This window comes from Phycodurus eques, chromosome 10 (assembly GCF_024500275.1).
Source record: "Phycodurus eques isolate BA_2022a chromosome 10, UOR_Pequ_1.1, whole genome shotgun sequence".
NCBI classification, from domain to species: Eukaryota; Metazoa; Chordata; class Actinopteri; order Syngnathiformes; family Syngnathidae; genus Phycodurus; species Phycodurus eques.
The window spans coordinates 3423352-3439340 of NC_084534.1; the positions used below are offsets into that span (position 1 = coordinate 3423352).

General features: G+C 40.9%; 1 protein-coding gene across 3 annotated transcripts in view; it reads left to right on the top strand.

The window, feature by feature from the left end:
• etnk2 (ethanolamine kinase 2) overlaps positions 1 to 14931 on the top strand; it is a 29256-nt gene extending 14325 nt beyond the window's left edge. For 2 of the 3 annotated variants that reach the window (XM_061688447.1, XM_061688448.1), the window contains 3 exons: positions 7011 to 7171; positions 7266 to 7339; positions 12878 to 14931. In XM_061688447.1, the coding sequence (XP_061544431.1) occupies positions 7011 to 7171; positions 7266 to 7339; positions 12878 to 12950 (308 nt within the window). In that variant the 3' untranslated portion in view covers positions 12951 to 14931. Of the gene's footprint in view, positions 1 to 2137; positions 2362 to 7010; positions 7172 to 7265; positions 7340 to 12877 lie in introns of those variants that run through there. The other variant, XR_009769354.1, reaches the window with a different exon arrangement.
• Positions 14932 to 15989: the final 1058 nt, after the last annotated feature.

A 15989-nucleotide genomic window follows, 5' to 3' on the forward strand; every position in this document is an offset into this window, starting at 1 on the left:
GGGAAAAACAATAATCATTATCATTTTGATTGATATTGAAATCATGATGAATAAACAAAAATTCATTCATTCATTCATTTTCCGTACCCTTTATCCTCACTAGTGTCGCGGCATGCTGGAGCCTATCCCAGCTATCTTCGGGCGAGAGGTGGGGGGTACACCCTGAACTGGTCGCCAGCCAATCGCAGGGCACATATAAACAAACAACCATTCGCACTCACATTCACACCTACGGGCAATTTAGAGTCCTCAATTAACCTACCTTCCATGTTTTTGAGATGTGGGAGGGAACCGGGGTACCCGGAGAAAATCCACGCAGACACAGGGAGAACATGCAAACTCCACAGAGTTTGAACTCGAATTTGAACCCTGGTCCTCAGAACTGTGAGGCGGATGTGCTAACCAATCGCTCAACGTGCCGCTTACATAAATTCATTTATTTAAAAAAAAAAATTGTATTCATTCCACGACCAAAACTCAACTTAAAATAAAACATAACAGAAAATAGATTAGTAACATGTAAAACAAGAATACATTAAAATAATTGAAATTGGGAAAAAAAACCAGAAAAATAAATACATAAAAATGTGCCAATGCTTTTAGCCATGACTGTATTGTCTATTATAGTTGTCTACAAAAACCTCTCCTTATTCTGGCATTTACCAAATACAAATAATTTTGGTAATGCTAATTGACCTAAAATAGGGAACGTTTTGTCTGAGTTCATGTCAAAGTCAGGAAGTCTTTTTATACGACTGTATCGGCTTTTCCTGCTGGGTGCACCTTAGCCTCTTAGGGACTGTGCAGTGCAATGCATGCACGGAGCTACTCATTTTCTGTAAACTAAAGTGCAGAAGAAGAAAGATATAACGTGAATTTACTTGTTTTTAAAATTAAGAATATATGCCCATGAGTGTTATATTACCTGTTTGTATGTGTTACTAACGCGTTTGTGAATATTCGTTGTTTGAAGGTAATCCCTCTCATCACCACATGCTAATATTAGCTCGCCCGTCCATTTCCAGTTTTTCATTGACTGTTAGGATTTATCTGGCGATTTCTAAAACGAGGTGTGTCTTGTATTTAAATATAAAATGAGGGTAATCATTTTTTGTTGTGTGCTTAGTCTTACAGTAAACCCCAACTGGGGGAGGGGAGGGAGTCAGTCAACATCTTAAAGCACGCTCAGGGAGGGCAGATTTAGCATTCTACAGGCTGCAAAGTACGAGCTGCTGTATGTGGCTAGCAGCGTTAGCTTCGGCTATCGTCTTGAGGCTAACCTGAACGCATGCTGGTTTCGTTCGCGAGTGTTTTGTTCAGAAGAACGAATCTTTTTAGTAAACAAACTGAACTGAATCATTTTATGAAATGATTCATTCTTTGAGCTTGGCCGCCGCCCGGCACCGTGAGGCGAACGAGTCGGCTGGGTGCAGAAACGGAATTGCTGAAGCGTCCTGTCACTCAGTTCTGAATCTTCGGCTAATAACCAATGAGTAGCCGGTGTGCAGGCGTGGTCAGGACTTCATTAAACGTACTGCCATGTTATTTACGATTCGGCACCATTGTCACTCACTTCGGCAAATGACCAATGAGCAGCCAGCGTCAGGCAGCGCCGTGGGGGGGACTTAAGTGAACTGAATGTACTGGAGAACTGAAGAGTGATTCGTTCGTTGAACTTATCAGTCGCGATCCGTTAGACGAGTGATTCGTTCGTTGTACTTATAGGTCGCGATCCGATAGACGAGTGATTCGTTCGTGGAACTTATTCGTTTGTGATCGGCTAAGGAGCAATGTACAAGTACGATAAGTGATTCGTTTGCGCAAGGAACGGCGTTCTATGCAGTGAACGGACTCATGAGTGATTTTAACCGCAAGTCCTGACGTCCTCGTGGGGATAGCTTCCACTAGCAGCCGTTTCTTCAAGCTAACGGCTGATGTTGAGTCAGTCAACCACATGAAAACAAGTACACATTTAAAATAAATGTAATTTAATAAGAAAAGTATATACGTACACATGCATATCATTCCCTCTGTGTCTCTAGTGCGATTATTAAAGCTTTTTATTTAATAATACTAATAATACATTAGACGTACATAGCGCTTCTCAAGACACTCAAAGACTCTTTGCACTGATCAGATGACAATACCAGTAAGGTGAGTGAGCAGGAAGCCCAGGTGGCAGATGCAGGTGTCAGCGACGCTGTTCACCGCGGTGGAATGCTGCAAAGTCTTGCCGGCCGGCGAAAGCCTAGTTGGATGTAAGGGGACGCAGAAGGATGGTCGGTAGCTGAGCTCCCTGCACACACATTCACGAGTCATAACCGAAGCCAGGTGTTCGAGAGGTTGCTGAGAGAGAGATAGGTAGGTGATAATTTAGCTGAAGGTTTTTTAATTTTTGTATTTTTGTTGTTGTTTTTTTACTTTTTTTTTTTTTTTTTTTTATAAATCTCCCCGCCTTTCCTAGCTTACATGACAACAACAACACCTAGTCCTTCGGTGAACGTGTTGAGTGACCGTGAACCTCAGAGATGGGTCCTTAACTGAATGAGGAAGCGCTTGAATGATTTTGAGAAAAAGAACTGAACGAGTCGGTGAATGACTCTTTTGAACAAATCTTTTTAAAGAACTGATTCGAATGAGTCAGTAAACTCAAAAGAACTGCCGTGCCCATCACTAATGCTTGCCCGGTTATCCAGTCACGCGGTGATGGTCAAAGTTTCTCCTTACGTCATCACAATCTATCTCAGCTGACTCCGGGCGAGAGGCAGGCTACACCCTGAACTGGTCGCCAGTCAATCTCAGGGCACATTATAGACAGACAATCATTCACAGTCACATTCACACTTATGGGCAAATTAGAGTTGTCAATTAACCTACCATGTATGTTTGTGGAATGTGGGAGGAAACTGGAGTACCCAGAGAAAACCCACGCAGGCACGGGGAGAACATGCAATCTCCGCACAGGCGAGGCCGGATTTGAAACTGGGTCCTCAGAACTGAGAGGCAGATGTGCTAACCATTTGTACACCGTGCCACCCATAATCAAAATAATTATGGTTGTTATTTTGGCCATAATCGTGCAGCCCTAGTGGTGGTACAATTTCATTTATGGCACATGCAATAAAGACATGCAATCATTTTAAAATGTGTATATGAAGATCACATGGGTGGTGTGGTAATGCTTAAATTTGAGTGGTTTTCCCAGGGGAAGAGGGTTTGAATGCCTCACTATGAGCTTGATTGGTTCCCTCTGTGAAGAAGAATTCGAATGACCTGATTTCAGGCCTCTTGGCAGAAAAACGTCTGGAACTCCGAAATGCGTGGAGGAATTTAATTAATACTTAATGTTTACTGAGGCACCATTGAGCCCATATAGCTCCCAAATACTAGAAAAAAAGTTGCTTTGGTAAAATATGGGAACTTTAAGTCTGACAAGTGACAATATTCAAAGTTATTTTGAATATACATCACCAGTGTCCGACATTAACGGTGACCCGGGGCCACGACGCCGCTGTGTCGGGCAACCAACTCGTATAGACACTAGCCAAAGTACAAATTTCTAAGTCGCGGAAAATGGCCCAAAATTGAATTTTTAGTGTCTATCTGAAATTCTTTTATTGCCCAAACATCCCGGCCAAGAAAGGATGTTGTGATGATGCAAGGAGAAACCACGAAAAGCACCGCCTGTCTGGATAAACGGGCACGCATAGCCGAAACAGAGCTCACACTGCTACCCTCATCCAGCAGCTCGTACTTTGCACCCGGTAGAATGTTATTCTGTCCTCCCTGAGTGTGCTTTAAACTGTTTACTGACACCCCAGTTGGCCTGGTCATAGTCACAGTCATTTTATATTTAAATGCAAGACACACATCACCATCTTAATGCTACCAGTCAATAGAAACCCCTATTGACGGGCTAGCTAATAGTAGCATTTGGTCACGGGAGGGATTTACCTTCAAGTAACAAATATTCACACACAATCGCCATAGCAACACGTACAGACAGGTAATATATAGTGGGGCAAAAAAATATTTAGTCAGCCACCAATTGTGCAAGTAATCCCACTTAAAAAGGTGAGAGAGGCCTGTAATTTTCATCATAGGTATACCTCACCGGCGGCACGTTGGTCGACTGGTTAGAGCGTCGGCCTCACAGTTCTGAGGAGCGGGGTTCAATCCCCGACCCCGCCTGTGTGGAGTTTGCATGTTCTCCCCGTGCCTGCGTGGGTTTTCTCCGGGCACGCCGGTTTCCTCCCACATCCAAAAAAACCCTAGTGAGGAGAAGAGGCTCAGGAAATGGATGGATGGATGGTATACCTCACCTATGAGAGACAAAGTGAGATTTTCTGGATTTCCTCCCCTCATTGTCTAATTTTTTAAAGAATTTATTAGCAAATTATGGTGGAAAATAAGTATTTGGTGACCTACAAACAAGCAAGATTTCTGGCTCCCAAAGACCTGTAACTTCTTCTTTAAGCGGCTCCTCTGTCCTCCACTCGTTACCTGTATTAATGGAACCTGTTTGAACTCGTTATCAGTATAAAAGACACCTCTCCACAACCTCAAACAGTCACACTCCAAACTCTACTATGGCCAAGACCAAAGAGCTGTCAAAGGACACCAGAAACAAAATTGTAGACCTGCACCAGGGCTGGGAAGACTGAATCTGCAATAGGTAAGCAGCTTGGTGTGAAGAAATCAACTGTGGGAGCAATTATTAGAAAATGGAAGACGTACAAGACCACTGATAATCACTCTCGATCTGGGGCTCCACTCAAGATTTCACCCCGTGGGCTCAAAATGATCACAAGAACGGTGAACAAAAATCCCAGAACTACACGGCGGGGACCAGGTGAGAGCTGGGACCAAAGTAACAAAGGCTACCATCAGTAACACCAAAGTAACAAAGGCTACCATCAGTAACACCGCCAGGGACTCAAATCCTGCAGTGCCAGACATGTCCCCCTGCTTAAGCCAGTACATATCCAGGCCCGTCTGTAGTTTGCTAGAGAGCATTTGGATGATCCAGAAGAGGATTGGGAGAATGTCATATGGTCAGATAAAACCAAAATAGAACTTTTTGGTAAAAACTCAACTAGTCGTGTTTGGAGGAGAAAGAATTCTGAGTTGCATCAGAACACCATACCTACTGTGAAGTATGGGGGTGGAAACAATATGCTTTGGTTTGTTTTTCTGCGAAGGGGCCCAGACGACTGATGCGTGTAAAGGAAAGAATGAATGGGGCCACGTTTCGTGAGATGTTGAGTGAAAACCTCCTTCCATCAGCTAGGAAATTGAAGATGAAACGTGACTGGGTCTTTCACCATGACAATGATCCCAAACACGCCGCCCGGGCAACGAAGGAGTGGTTTTGTAAAAAGCATTTCAAGGTCCTGGAGTGGCCTAGCCAGTCTCCAAATTTCAACCCCATTGAAAATCTTTGGAGGGATTTGAAAGACTGTGTTGACCAGCGAAAGCCCCAAAACATCACTGCTCTCGAGGAGATCTCCATGGAGGAATGGGCCAAAATACCAGCAACAGTGTGTGAAGACTTAGAGAAAACGTTTGACCCCTGTCTTTGCAAAAAAAGGGTATAACAAAGTATTGACATGAACTTTTGTTATTGACCAAATACTTATTTTCCACCATAATTTGTTAATAAATTATTTAAATATCAAACAATGTGATTTTCTGGATCGTTTTTTCCCCCTCATTTTGTGTCATAGGTGAGGTATACCTATGATGAAAATTACAGGCCTCTTTCATCTTTTTAAGTGGGAGAACTTGCACAATTGGTGGCTGACTACTTTTTTGCCCCATTGTAAAGCTATTTGACCTCAACATTTAGTTTTTGATTTTTTGGAAATAATTCTTTACTTTAAGAGCTATGGGATGTTCACGCAGCAACCATTTTATGCACTTTTCTGTATTGCCAATTTTAAATGTCCTATTGTTGAATAAAAGGATGTAAATGGAAATAATTTTTAATTTTTTTTGTAATCTAAACTATGGTATGCCCTGGTGGTCATGCTGCTGTAACTCCTCAAAAAAGGGTGCGACCAAATCATGTGGAATTGGTGGCACCAGTGTTATCGGTGCAAACGGCAGTCCAGAGCCCTGTTACAGCTGCTAAAATGTCTTAGAAGTTTAAGTGGTACAGTGGAACCTTGGTTCATGAATGCCCTTGTTCATGAACGCACAACGTGACCATCATTCACTCCGCTCCTGTCGCAGTTATGTTGAGGTCTTACTGGCAGGGCTGGGCACATGATGCGGCTGCCACCACAGCTGCAGTGCATACTGCTCATCCGCACTCGGGCACGTCCTATTTCCATGAATTTTAATGGCAAAAATTGCTTGGGCTCACAAACGGAGACTCAGAAATAAGGTTCCACTGTACTTTGTATATTTACAGAGGTAAATTTCCCATGTACAATTGTAGTGACAATACAAAAATTGTGCATTATTGAGCCTTATTATTAGCGTTTATCAATTAAATGTTATTTGCTTCACATTTTCCCACCCTGAAGTTCATTTAACTAAAAAGGCGTATAGAGACTCCAATGTCCCCAGATCCTTAAATTAGATTTTCCACAATGAAAGCGTTAATTATTTCAAAGTTACACTTAATTCTTAAGTCTACTATTCAGGTCTTAAAAATGCCACATTGTTGTCCAAATGCATCAAACCTGCTAACTCAATATAGCAAGTCAATAGAAGGTTTGTTATAGAAGAGGTACAGTGCCATTTATCACCCTTAAATGGTTGAGGTCATCAAACCAGTTGTAATATCGCACAAAGACAAACTAATTAAATCTAAAATGTATTTTGCAATTTACGGTTTTATTTATTGGAGGAAAAAAATACTCTCTTGGATTTGAATCCTAAAATGTGGGGTCCTTATACCTGCAGATACCCTGAATAAAGGAAGGATTGCAATTCTCAATTGTGATAATGATTCCGATGGTACGATATATGCATGACAGACTCTGATCTAATTTTGTAACTAGGCATGGCAGAGCTGGACTATGGGCTGTACCCAAGTCGGGAGATGCAGATGGACTGGCTCAGATTCTACCTGCAAGCTTATAAACTTTTCAGCAAGAAAACAGAAGAGGTCAGCGCTAAAGAACTAGAGACACTCTATGTGCAGGTCAATAAGTTTGCTCTGGTAAGGAAGCCTACTTTTGCTTAAACACAAATCTGTTCCATCCATTAAAAGACTGTGATGTCACTGAACTGAAATCTGTTTTGTCTCTTTGAAGGCTTCTCACTTCTTTTGGGGTTTCTGGGCCCTCATTCAGGCTAAATACTCCTCCATTGACTTTAACTTTCTTGGGTAAGTGACAGTGTACTTGTGTGTGTCAGAAAATATACAGAACCAAAAGGAACCCAACCTGCCTAACCTGCTTGGTAGAGTCCCCCTTTATGTCATGCACACAATGTAGAGCTTAACTCATTTACTGCCAGCCTTCGCAGTTAACATGGATATTTGACTTCTAAAGCCGTCAATGGCAGTGAATGCGTTAATTTGAGATTTAAATCTTAACTGAAATAGTGTATTATAGTCTTAGTCCTTCTAACTATACTGTGTTATGAGTTGCTGTTATCCCAATGACGAAGGACAGTATTGCATCTTGGTAGAAAAACGTAGTGACATTATCTGTTTTAATGATTACAATCCTATAACAAGTTGGTAGTCAGCCAAGAGACAAAAACAAAGCTGTCTATAGCTCAATGCGGTCATCTAAAATGTCATACTTCAAAACATGCACACTCGGAGGCATAATAACCTTAGTTACTTGCAACCCTGCACACTGATGAAAAGTGATTAGTCAGTTTACCCAGGCTAGCCTTAGCCAAGTTAGCACAAAGTCATGGGATGTTCACACGTCATTATCTCTGTGTTACTTCAACTGTGTTTACTTTTGCGGGACTGACTGTATCCAGACAGCGTTCATGGTGACATGCTCTTATTTCACGACAAGAACCAGTAATCTGTATGTTCCCACGGAAGTCCTATTTATTCTGGGTTTTTAATGATTTTATTTGAACTGTTCTATTTCCATGGTGCAAAACAACAATTAGGTGCTCAAGTTTGAGTTCATTTAGGATTTTCTGTATTTCACACAGGGACAAAATCATACAATCAGGCTCAAATATATTAGAAGCCCATTCCAGAAGCTTCATATTAGCCTATTTAATTCATTTGTGATGTGTGTTTTGGGATCACTGTCCTGTAGGAACACCCAATGTTGTCCAAGTTGAGCCATTGATTTCAGGTGAATTTGGAGGTTGACCTCCATTATTCCATCTGGCATTTAAACAGCATCAGAGAATGATGCTACCACCACCTTGCTTGACAGTTGGTATTGTATGCTTTGGTTTGAAAGCCTTACCTAGACTGATCCAAACATATTCTTGCTTTGGTCTAATAGTTCAGATCTTTGTTTTGCCTGACCATGCCACTTTTGTCGAGATGCCATTTGGATGCTCCATATGGTCAGGGAAGCTCCTCCTTTTTCGATCATTACTTGGTTCTGTTGTCTTTCCCACTAGTCAGAGCATGGGTGCCTGGTATTGTGGAGCACTGAAATGTAAGTACATATAGGCCTACTCGTACTCTGTCTGAAAAAATAAGTATCGAGGTATCCCTATTCTATGGTAGTGTACAGTGTAAAAACAAGTTCACGTCTAAGTAATTATTTTCGATCATAACACAAAGCAAAAAATTGACCGAGCGACAGCTCATATCTCGTAAGTTGTGGCACTTATAAGTCAAGGTACCACTTTATATACACACATACATACGGGGATAAAATTGTTGACTCCTGTCTGTTAATGAAAAACCACAATGGTCACTGAAATATCCAAACTGACAAAAGTAGTAATACAAAAGAAATTTCTGAAGTGATCCATCCATCCATTTTCTGTACCGTTTATCCTCACTACTGGTCGCGGACGTGCTGGAGCCTATCCCAGCTGACTCTGGGCGAGAGGCGGGGTACACCTTCAACTGGTCGCCAGCCAATCGCAGGGCACATACAGACAAACAGCCATTCACAACTACGGACAATTTAGACTCTTCAACCAACCTACCGTGCATTCTTTTGGAATGTGGGACGAAACGGGAGTACCCTGGAGAAAACCCACGCAAGGACGTTGAGAACATGCAAACTCAACACAGGCGAGGCCGGATTTGAACCCTCTGTCCTCAGAACTGTGAGGCAGATGTGCTAAGCAGATGTGCTAACCAGTTGTGTGCCGTGCCGCCTTACTTCAATCACCCTGTGAAAATCAGATATTGGTTTTGAATTGTGGTTTAGCAGAAACCTTAAAAAAAAAAAAAAAAAGATAATAATGAAACAGGGCTGGGAAAAAATGTTGGTCCTCTTAATATTTTGTTAGACAACCCTTTGAAGAGATCACTGCAATTAAATGATTCCTGCAACTGTTGTTCATACTTTTGCACCTATCCATGGGAATTTTGACCCACTCCTCAAGAGCAAACTGTTCCAGTTGTCTCAGGTTTGAGGTGTGCCTTCTCCAGGTTGCATGTTTCAGATTCTTCCACAGATGTTCGAAAGGATTTTCTATCAGGACTCATAGAAGGCCCCTTCAGATTAGTTCAATGTTTTGCTCTTAGTCATTCTTGGGTGTCTTTAGGTGTGTGTGTTTTGGACCGTTATCTTGTTGCAAGACTGAAAGCATGGTTTCTGACACAAGGGAGCAGATTTCTCTCCGGAATGCCTTGACAGAATGGAGATTTAATTTTATGCTACACAGGTTCAAGACACCCTGTTCCAGATGCAGCCAGATCATAACCGAGCCTCCCCATATTTCACAGTAGCAACAGTGTTCTTTTCTTCGTATGCTTCATTTTTGCGTCTGTGTACTTCGTTGACGTGGATTGCCAAAAAGCTCCAGTTTTCTCTCTGAGGCTAAATGACAATCTCTCAGAAGCTTTGTGGCTTGTCGATTGTGGGAAGTACCAGTCTTGCTTTTTTTCATGATTTGCAATCTACAAGGGGTGGAACCATTTGTTTTAACAATTAAATTCGTATCACGATTCATGGTTGCTGACTCGATTCAAGGACGATCATTGTTCTTCTAGAACATACACGTCAAACTCAGGCCCGGGGGCCAAATTTGGCCCACGATGTAATTATATTTTGCCCGCAAGAACCATATCAAATGTGTATTAGAGCTGGCCCGCCAGTATATAGCACGTCCCACTAATATTGCAAATCCCAGAATGCTTTGCTAGTGTGTTGGCCCATCAGTCCAGACCGGCGAGCGCCCCTTCCCTTTCTGTTGCTGTCGTTAGCAACTATGCTACCAGTCTCCTCGGGCAAATTTACACTTCCCCTTCCCAAAAATGGCCAAACGAAAGATTGAAAACCGTTAACTTCCAAGACAGGTGGGAGCCAGATTATCTGTTCACTAAAGTAAAAGACAGACCTGTTTGTCGTGTGCGGAGCAACGTGGCTGTAACAAAGAATATAACATGATTGAATTGTTTTATTTTTTTTTTAAATGCCCTTTATCAACTCCTAGGCAGGGACTGTAAAGAGTTTGAACTTTGGCTTTTTATTGAAGGACATTTTTATTTTTTAGGGTTGTTTTGTTGTTGGCCTTTGAAAAAAGATTTACATCAAAAAGAAAGGTAGTTGGAGATGGATAAAATAGAAGGTAGAGAGACTGAAGAATTCATGTTATCTATTTAAATGCAAAACAACAAACAAATACCACTGTCTTTTATCGCAAATTAGATTTCTCATGTGTTAATAATATTAAAGTGTGTTTATTCCAGATTGTGTATACGCAAAATTGAAGTTTGTTGTCATATGATAAACTTTTAACGCTACATTTCTGCACAGAAGGGAAACATGCACATCGCAGTGATTTTTCATTAAATATTGAGTTTGGCCCGCGACGTCCCAGTTTTTATTTTTGGCCCACCGTGAATTTGAGTTTGACGCCCCTGATCTAGAATGATACGATCCAAAATTTTAGCCAGAAATTCAACCAGTGTGACTGGGAAATGCATACCTCCATACTGGACAGTGCAGGTGACATTTCCTAAATTCTTTCTTCTTTCTTGTAAAGGTATCAGGTCAAATTAATTACAGACATACAACAAACAACCATTAATGGCAAATGCATTCACACTTTATTTGACTAAAGTTGCAACGAACGTCTCTTCAGGTTGGATTAACAGTAGGTTTACCTGCTACTTCTGGTGCTGTTTGTCAACACAGAAATAATCCAAATGTTGAGAATAAACACGCTTGCTGTAATTAAACACAAAACTCAAATGTTCCAATCTATTTATTACTACCCAGTAGTGGTTACGTAGCTCTGAGTAGATTGTGATGTGCAACTACTATCTGTCGTGTTAGCGTTTTGCTGAAAGATTTCCATGATTGAATTTTATACCTTGGCTCAATTATGTTCACCAACATTTTAGCTCTTGTGCTGCCGTGAGGGAAAACCTGCTTGAAATGTCTCACAAATTGATGGTTGCCTCACTTGCTTCTTGGTTCCTGGTGATTGTACATTAACTTAGTTGCTTCAAGCCACTAGTTGAATTTAGCGCTCTGCTCAAAGTGGCATTTCCTGCACTGCGCATGCACATCTCCCATGATCCACTGCACACTTTTGAGGGGTTAATGGGAAATGTGGTTTGTTTCTCAGACCAGCCCACTCAATAGCGCCAGAAAAAAAAAAAAAAACGACAACGGTCTTTGCTCGGCCTGTGATCCCCTGCGACGTCACAGACAGGAAAACATCAGTAATGTTTAACATCTTTATCATTAAAAGTGCTAAAACCCACACACATTCATGTAAAGTCTGACGTGTTTAAATCCAATGCATTATTCCTCGTATCGATGGATTACCTTTTAAAACTATTGAATTGAATATATTTTTGTTCAGAAGGCTAAGTAGCTGAGGACAGAGTATAACTCGATACATCGCTTTAATGAATGAATCGTTACACCACCCCTACTTTCTACCGCGGTGTCCTAATTGGTCATCTCGCGTGAAGTCAACCTTGGCTCAAACAACAAGAACAGATGATGTGATAGGACAGTAATATAGGTTGATCTTGGCGTTCACCTTTTAATTTCCTTGGAGGTTGTTCTGGGCTCTTTGAATACCATTCGTAATATCACCCTCTTCAATTTGTCATCCATTTTCCTCTTGCGCCCGTGTCCAGGGAGGTTGGCTTCCGATCCTGTGGACCTTCAACTTCTGAATATGTGCAACTGTAGTCACGGGAACTTGAAGCTGCTTGGAGAGAAACTTATCGCCTCCACCTTTAGCATGCTTGTGTCTATTATTGTCTTTTTAATCTCCTGAGACGACGCTCTCCTTTGCTATCTGTGGTCCATGTTCAGTGTAGTACACACCATATCACCAAAAGCCACAGTGACGACTTGTCACTCTTAATATATTCAAACTGACCGATTATGAGGTTGAAGACAACATCAATTTTGAAGATGCCATCATTTTCGTCCAGGCCTGTTTTATTAGTTTGTTTTTTTGCCATGACTCTGAACCACAATTCAAAATCAGAGGTTAATTTTCAGGAAACCTTTGTCAGGAATTTAACTGTTTGCTAAATGTTCTTTTCATTGCGGGTTTTTCTTTCATTAACAGAAGCGTGCTCATCTAATTGTTGTTTTTCAATATCATTCATGTATGTTATCTCGTCATTCCTCACCATGCAAAATGATTTTTTTGTAACTGGTATACGTGTCTATGAGAAAAGCAAATGACTCAGTCCAGCAATAAGAACGGTTGCGAACCTTTTTATTGGAACTTGGAGCTTTACTTTGTTTCTCTGTGCCCGTGTGGTGTTTGTGTCTCACAGGTACGCTGTGTTGCGTTTCAACCAATACTTCAAGATCAAGCCCACAGTGATGGCCTTGAAGATTCCAGAATGACAGGAGACGGACAGACGTCCAGCCATGGGAGTTCTCAATTTTGGACCGCTGCTTGTTCTTGAGGGTACTTTGCTCTGCAGCAAACCCTAAACACTTTCTTCATTCCTCCCAAGCTCAATATTTGTCACAGAACTGATGTTTGCGTGAGCGCTTGCTTGTTTATGACTGTGTCTTGTTTGTCTTACAACACTGGGTGTCCTGCTTCCAGGCAGATGAGCCCTCAAATAGTCTTGCGAGTTTGAGAGAGCTCACTGGCTACACAGAGTTTGTCACTTCCTGGTAGTGGAAGTCACAAGAGAGGCTGCTCTGTGGAACGCCTGTGTTCCATCGCCAGGTTCCTCCTCTGCTCAACAAGGCTCTTCTCGCCATTGAAAATGACACAAAAGTAATATTTGTCATGTCTGCACTGTAGCGCCTTTCACTGCTCAGTGCTCTGAATTAGTGCCTCAGCAGCCATTAATAAGAGCTGTAGTAGACACAAGTCTGTGTGCCCAACATTGTAGGTTTTCTCTGATAACGACCTGCGATGTTTGGAGATCTGCAAAATGGAAAACCTTTTCAACGCCTTGTAGCAACCATCGGGAAAAGCAGTGTATGCCTATTTGTTCATTTATTGGAAGACTCGTTCAAGATCTCAGGTGAAGCAACCACATCGACGGTGCAGTGACGCTCCCGTATGAAGTTAGATGGGATGTGACCTTAAACTGCATTTTTCCCCCATCTTGACTTTTATTGTTGCAATGTGCCGCTTTGTTGAACTTTCCAGCTGAACTGACCAGACCTCATGGAAAATCACCACCTCGAACACTGAGCTCAGAATGCGTCCTTCTCCTCACTTTGCTTTCAGAGCCTTTCCATTTAAACAACCTCTAAAAATGCTTTCCACAAAATATTCCTACATTGTTGCAGACCAATTTTATCAGACGGTCTGATTTATGTAATAATTTTGTAAAAATTGTGGTCTGGAAAATAATACAAGTGGAGAAACGAGATTGGAAAAGACATTTCTGTGACTGTCTTGATTGGTGCATTTAGAATAGTGATTTAACCCATAGGGTCAATCTGCTTGGTAAATTTGCTGACGACGACCTAATGTGAGAGCTTGCTAAATACTCTGGTTGAAATCCAGGCTCCACAAGTACCAAGTAACTTTCTCTGTTCATTTTATAAATGTAAACACTCTGAGTGGACCTCATTTGTTAAATTTGCAGGAGGTTGTGGGCTCTTATCTGCTTGCATTGGTTTCCTGTGAAGAAGGGGACGTTAAGAACATTGTGGCATACTCTTAAAGGAGCTGCAAATTATTTCAACTAAAAATAAATAATTGCTGCCCTTAATCAGGCTTTCAATGTGAGAAACGCATGGTTTGTTAATCTGAAAAATCATCTTTAATGCTTCAATGGGAGCAGTTTCAGCTTTATTTTAACAGAAGCAGCAGTTAAAGGCACAATATCACTGCCAATTCTGCAGACTTTTTCAAGACATTACTGTTGCACTACCATATCTGTAATGGGACCACACACACTCACCTACATACGCGGCAAGCGAGGGACCTACAGTTTAATTGTTGAATGCAGTATAGGGACTTTGTGTGAACCATTATTTTAAACCTGGATCTGGTAATGTTTGTTGGTATCTTTTTTTTTTTTTTTTTTTTTAATTAAAATATAAATGAACTACTGCATTGTCAGTGTATGTGCTTAATTGGGTGTCTGCTGATATAATGGAAATTTGCCCAATTGCGGTTGAGGTTTTTGCACTGATATGGATGTTTAGTCTTTATTTTTGGGTTTCGATATGGCTTTGCTTCCGACACACCCAAAAAAATATTAACGGAAGCTTTTTGTTTTTAAATGTCAAGCTGTTCTATACAACTATTTGTTTGCGCAACACCCCACAAACCAAGTGGATCAGCTTATCTAAATTAGCAGAATGCATTTGTGTGGAACAGCCTGACATAAAAAAAAAAAAAAAAGCAAAATCAATTGAGCTCTTTTCTGAGTGCTGGGTCAGGTGACAAATTCAGCAAGACAAGTTAAATACTGTAACTTTGCATTTGATTTGTCTCATTTATTGAGTGACTCCAAAATTATCTTTGACTTTGTTAAAATCTGACTGAAACGCTCGGTTTGCTTGCATTGCTTGCGTTTCATTGGAGATTTGGACATGATTGGTCTTGATATGATTGAAGATCTTCATTCATGGTAGTGATTCATTATTATTATTTATCTTATAAAGGATTATTTTTCCTTTGTATATTTAAAATTTGTAAATGCTTTGCCTTGTCATAGATGAGCGATAAAGCCAGTGATGCGTGCAGTTATGTACATGATAAATATACTCATTGACTGCTGAAAGATGCACAAAGATGAAGGGTGTAAATAGTCTGTAAAATGTTTCTGTACATTGATTCTTTACACCTTTGTGGGACTTGATGTATAAGATGTATTTAACTTGTATTAACTAGCCTGTTATTAAAATGAATACAATAAAAATACATGTTTATTTATTGTTTGATTACCACTTTCACCACCCTCACAGTACACTTGTTGTTTGTTCCTGTCCCTCTGCTACCTGAATGTTTCCCCAGTCTCGCGAAGGAAGGAAGCAGAAAACCTATCTGGTGACATTTTATCAAGCGTGATCGCTTCGATCAGTACCCGATGCGGAAGTCGAAAAGGAACGTCTAAAAATAGATCGCGCACACAATTATTGATGAGTGAAAGTAGTGAACAGCATGCGGATTAATGTAATGGAGTAAAAGTACCATGTCTTCTTGAGATAAATACATGAGTAAAACTAAAAAGCAGGCTTCATTAAAACTACTCTGACAAGTAGAATTTATCCAAAACATTACTTGAGTAAATGTAACGGAGTAAATGTAGCACGTTCCTACCCACCTCTGCTTGACTCACATACAGTGGGTACGGAAAGTATTCAGACCCCCTTAAATGTTTCACTCTTTTTTTTTTCCTTATATTGCAGCCATTTGCTAAAATCATTTGAGTTCATTTTTTTCCACATTAATGTACACAAAGG